Below are 5,566 nucleotides of genomic sequence, written 5' to 3'. Positions count from 1 at the left end.
AGAGCAATGTTCCCTCTAAGCTGTGGAGTCTTGTGAGCAAAAATTTAGCTTTGTGAGCTCCTGGCATTAAAGTTGTGAGTGAGCAATTTGGCTGCTGCATCAATTAGTTTGCTCTGGAGCCCTCCTTCCTGAGCTGAGACAAAAAGGTGTGAGCCGGAGGCTAAAAAACTGTGAGCTAGCTCACACTAACTCGGCTTAGAGGGAACACTGCGTCCAGAGCAAACTCATTTATGCAGCAGCCAAATCGCTGGCTCACAACTTTAATGCCGGTAGCTCAGAAAGTAGGATTTTTGCTCACAAGACTCCACGGCTTAGAGGGAGCATTGCCCCCGACCCCTTTCAATTCCAAAGCTGCATTGAACACTTTAACTGATTAAGTTTAACTTACTCCCTGCTAATGCCCTATGACCTCAGGGAGTTGTAGTTCTAATTCCCTTTGCTATGGTTGCAGAAGGGAGAGCTGAGACCTACAACTCCCAAGGTGCAGCGTGTCAAAAGTGGGGGTATAAGAATGGAAGGAGCCGCTGGGCCGGGCCAATAGGACAGCAAGACAGCGCCTCCAGTGGCCAATGGGAGAGTAGGTGAGTCGTTGCCAGCACGGCTTGCCATATATATATATATATATAAATAAATAAAATAAACATAAATAAATAAAACTTTGTTGGGTGTCAAAGGCGCCATGGGACTCAAACTTTGTTCTTGGGCAGACGAAAGCTTATTTCCAGAATCAAACATCATTGGTCTCAAAGGTGCCAGGGGACTCAAACTTTGTTCTCGTGCACACGGAAGCTTCTACCCAAAATAAAACTTTGTTGGTCTCTTGTCATGATCTGGGCTGTGCCACCAGGGGCCTAGTAGGCCCAGGGAGCCTGGCTAGCAGTAGGGGAGGCTGGGGCCTACAAACCCCAGAAGGCCTTGGGAAGTTTTGGTGCCGATTTTGACAGATAGGGAAGAAGAGGGCTGGGGAATATAAGAACTGGTACAAGAGGAGAAGCGGTTCTTCTTCCCAGGAAACAGAGCCAGAAGAGTCTCAAAGGTGCCAGGGGACTCAAAACTTCATTCTGCTGCTTCAGACCAACACATCGACCCACCTCAAACATAAAGCAATTCTGCCAAGGTCAGGGCTGTAGAGCTACATACCGCCATGAGCTGAGTTACCAAGTGACAGACGTTTGTGCCGGACCAGAGGGCAAGCCAACCTTCGACACTTCCGTCAGGTGCGAAATGCAACCAGACCGCCTTTGGAATGCTACCGACCGACCATAGCTTTGTTTCAACGATTTTATTTAAAAAAATTAAAGACCTCCAATGGCACAACTTCTTCTCAGCACAGTTAAGGGTTAGTCTGCTTCTGTTTTAACAATTACAATACAATTACAACCAATAAATTCCAAAGGAAAAGAACCAAAACTCTAAAATTCCAACCTCCCCCAAAAATCACTTCAAACAAACGGTTTAAAAAAAAAAAACTTGCTTTTTTTTTAAAAAAAACAACCACCCTTTTTAAAGTTGCCAATGGGTCTATTATATTGGCATTTGACCCCCCCCCCAATCTAACACAATGCAGGAAAAAAACCAGGAAGTGCTGAGAACTTTAAAAAAAACGACGTGTTCTTCTGATACAAGGTATACAGATGAGGTAATTTACAACACAGGCGTTGTTAACAATCTGCAATTTCCTCGTTTTCAGCATGGGTTGCCCGCCAGGGCGGCAGACAGTGGCGTTCAGTCCCTGGACCGGAAACCTTCCCACACTCATCCCTGCGCTTTGAGGTTTAGTGATCGCTGGGGATGCGTGCTCTTCGAAGGTTTCTCTCTATTAGGCTTCCCCTGCTGCTGTGAGGCTTTGGGGGGCTTGCACGCGTGCCCTGCTCACCAAATTAAAAGGAAGGGGTGGGGGTGGGGGAAACGAAGGGCAATGGGCCACCTCCTTGAAGAGTCCTGCTTATGTTCCACACAAGTGCTACCGCCAATTCCCCCCACAACAATGATCGCCAGAGAGCAAGAATGCACCGTGACCACCCAACCACCAGGGGTCTCCACCAGTGAGCAAAGAGCAGATCCGGGTTCACGGATTTGCAATTTTATGTTGCAGTGGAAGGGGGCGGGGGGGGGGAGGCCACGGGGACATTTCGGGATTCCAGCCTCTTCGTTTTGTGATGTGTTCCTGCTCGCCCCGTACCCTCCAAGCGTCCTGACAAAAGCAAAACAGTAAGGGACGCGGGGGTTACCGAGCCCCAATTAAAAAAAAACAAAGCCCACGTTGCATATAGATTAAAGTGGTGATTATCCGTAAGACTGGGTTCCTGGACAGAGATCTGCCCCTCGCGGCGGTTGTCGAATGAGGCCGACGTCTTGAAGCGAGGGGGACAGGTGCGCTTCCCGTCTCCCTGCCAGTGGCCTGAACTCCCTGAACAGCCTGGCGCAAGGAACCGGGGGGGGGGGGGGCGTGCCTTCAGTGCCTAGCCCCTCCCCTTCTTAAAAGCCCAGCGCGGCTGAGGTGTGAAAAGGTATGCCCAAGGATCCTTTTCTTTTCTTGCTTCTCTCGTGAGCTCCTCCCTGTAAAAAACGGCTTCTTCGCCCCCATTACTGACTACAACCCACCTGAACAAGGTGCACCACGAAGAGACCGCAGTCTGAGCTCCCCAAACCTCTGTTTGCGGTTCGAGGGCTGCAAAGCGGGGGGAAACGGAATGCGACGCCGGCTCGGCGCGAGACCCTTGGCACAATCAACTTAAACCTAACCCCTTCATAAATTAAAAAAAAAAGGAAACAGTTTATTTACACAGCAAGGAACTCCAACGTTGGGTCGTTCGGCAGAGGAAGGACAAGATTGACTATATACACGTGGGGTAAAGCAGATGTTCTCCACAGTTAAGTCTCTCCGGCAGCTCTACGGTCCCGTCCCCCCCCAAAGAGTCACAGGCTGCTCGCTTCTTTTCTTCCATGTCTATTTACAAGACGGTGAATCGTGCTTTTAAAAAAAAAGATCTCGCACACGAGGGTATCTCTGATCACATGGCACGTGGAGGAGGGTGGGCGGCCGGGGCCCCCAGATCAGTTTGGGGGGAGGGTCCAGTTTGGGTGGAGACACATAGCCAGGAGCTTAAATTTCTTTTTAGTGATGCGTTCCTTTCCAGAATCCCTAGCCAAGGGAAACTGGAGGCCTCTTGATGGCAGGGGGCTGGGAGCCGCTTACTGGAATCTATCGCCTTCCCCTACGCCGGAACACCTTCCGTGGAGGTAGTCGTTGGCCTTCCCTCTAAATGCGTTAGGAACCTGGAGACTTTGGATTGACACCACATGCAGGGGGAGAAGAGGATGAATCGGCGAGCCAAGTGGCCCGCGGGAAGAGATCCGGATTTTCTCAGCAAGAAATCCCCAACGGGCAGGGCCTGTCTGCTCTTTCCCGGGGAAACCGTCTCTGCGAGTGACATTTCCTCCCAATGCACCCATTTGGCTACATTACAATGCAGAATGTAAAGGCATTAGAACTGATGAGTACTTCAGGACTCCCCCACCCCCTTATAGAATCATAGAATTCTAACCTTCCAACCTGGCTGCCTGTATTTGGCAGCCCCCAGCAGAGGAAAAGGAGCACAATGACTTCTTCTTCCCCCTCCCCTCCCCAGTGGGCAAGAGCCCCGAGTCGGCAAGAAGAAAGCCTGGAGATTGGGGAGGGAAGGGCCCCGCTGCTTCATCTCAGGTGGAACGGGACGCGGTGAGCAGAATGAGGAAGAATCGTCCACAAAGCACTCCCCTCCGTGGGTTCTCTCAGGGACTCCCCTGAGTTTCGAAAAAGTTCAAGTAAAAAGAAAAAGGAAAAAAAAAAAGGGCCTATAATCGTTTTTTTTATGACTGAACTACTATAAATCCACAAGCAACTGTTCAGACATCGTTCCTCCAAAGCATTCCATATCCCCACCCTTCCCCCCCTCCCCCCCAGCACTGGGCGTGAGAGGCTCCTGTCCGGGGGAAGGGGTGGAGCGGGGTCCTCCGGCCCGACCCGGTTCTGGTCGGGCGTCCGGGAGACGGGTGGCGGTCATCTACTGCTGAGCTCCTGCGGCTGCTGGAACTGGCATACCCAGGGCGTTGGCAGCAGAGATCACAGGCGAGCCCGCCAGTGGCCCGAGAGGTGAAGACGTTGGCACTGAAGAAATCCCTGCGGGAGAGAAATAAAAGAGGGGAGCAAAAGAATTAGGAAGGGGAATGGGCTTGTCCTGTCTCAGCAAGATAAACGGAAGAGACGATCATGGTAACAGTCAGATATAAAACACACCAAGGCCAGTGTTCCCTCTAAGCTGAGTTAGTGTGAGCTAGCTCACAGTTTTTTAGCCTCCGGCTCACAGATTTTTGTCTTCGCTCAGGAAGGATGGCTCCAGAGCAAACTGATTTATGCAGTCGCCAAATTGCTCGCTCACAACTTTAAGGCCCGTAGCTCACAAAGTAGAATTTTTGCTCACAAGACTCCACAGCTTAGAGGGAACAGACCCTGACCGAGATCATGAACTGTACTGAATTCCAATGCTCCCTCTAAACTGTGGAATCCTGTGAGCAAAAATTCTACTTTGTGAGCTTTGTGGCATCAAAGTTGTGAGGGAGTGATTTGGCTGCTGCATAAATTAGTTTGCTCTGGAGCCCCATCCTTCCTGGGCTGAGACAAAAATGTGTGAGCCGGAGGCTAAAAAACTGTGAGCTAGCTCACGCTCACTCAGCTTAGAGGGAACACTACTCAAATCCACAATAAATGACTTATAAAGAGTAAATATAAGTGCCCCTCATTCACTGAAATTACAAAAAAAATTCATAGGAGACAAAATCTCCCTCAAGGGGCAGCTCACTCAGCTTAGAGGGAAGACTGCTCAAATCCACAATAAACTACTTATAAAGAGTAAATATAAGTGCCCATCATTCACTGAAACTACAAAAAAAAGGTGTATGACTTGTATTCATACGAGACAAAATCTCCCGCACGGGGCGACAAGAAGCAACAAAGTTTCCTGGTGTTATGAAACCACAATGTCCTTGCATGCGTTACTCAAACTCTGGAAGGTCCGACTGATTTCATTTGCAGAATGTCACTTAACTGACTACGCTCGCAAAGTCGGACTGATAGACGGCCGGCTTGACCCTGTTTTGGTGCTCGCCCTTTATCAAAGTCGGAGCCGCTTCAAAAACGTCATACGGAATTTATTAAATAATTCTCAAACCTCAACACAATTGTAGAAGGCTTTATAAGTAGAGATGTGAAGGCCCGGGAAAAACCCGGAAAAATTCGGAAAAACCCCCATTTACCCCCGTTTTTTTCCTGAAGCCTTTTTTGGGTTTTTTCCGAAAAATTGGAAAAATTGAAAAAAGAAAAGAAAAAAATTGTTCATGGAACGTTTTATTTTAAATTGATGAATAAAATATTTTAAGACAAGGTGTTCAAATATTTTCCAAATCATTTCTAAAATATATATATACAAGGGGCGGGACCTGCGATAGTCGCGGGAGGGGGGGGAGGGAGCTCCACACCTATGAGGAAGAGGAGGAAGCAGGAGGAGGTAAGTTCCCCCCCATCCCG

The 5,566-nt window shown here is 49.1% G+C and overlaps 1 protein-coding gene across 2 annotated transcripts in view; it reads right to left on the bottom strand.

Moving 5' to 3' along the window:
- Positions 1 to 2,525: 2,525 nt before the first annotated feature.
- LOC107115698 (casein kinase II subunit alpha) overlaps positions 2,526 to 5,566 on the bottom strand; it is a 40,192-nt gene continuing 37,151 nt past the window's right edge. Inside the window, exon 12 of one of the 2 annotated variants that reach the window (XM_015417457.1) lies at positions 2,526 to 4,162. In XM_015417457.1, coding sequence (XP_015272943.1) covers positions 4,047 to 4,162 — 116 coding nt within the window. In that variant the 3' untranslated portion in view covers positions 2,526 to 4,046. The remainder of the gene's footprint in view (positions 4,163 to 5,566) is intronic. The other variant, XM_015417456.1, reaches the window with a different exon arrangement.

This window comes from Gekko japonicus, unplaced genomic scaffold (assembly GCF_001447785.1).
Source record: "Gekko japonicus isolate JY-2015 unplaced genomic scaffold, Gekko_japonicus_V1.1 scaffold3114, whole genome shotgun sequence".
Lineage (NCBI taxonomy): Eukaryota > Metazoa > Chordata > Lepidosauria > Squamata > Gekkonidae > Gekko > Gekko japonicus.
This window is presented reverse-complemented; position numbering and strand designations above follow the sequence as displayed.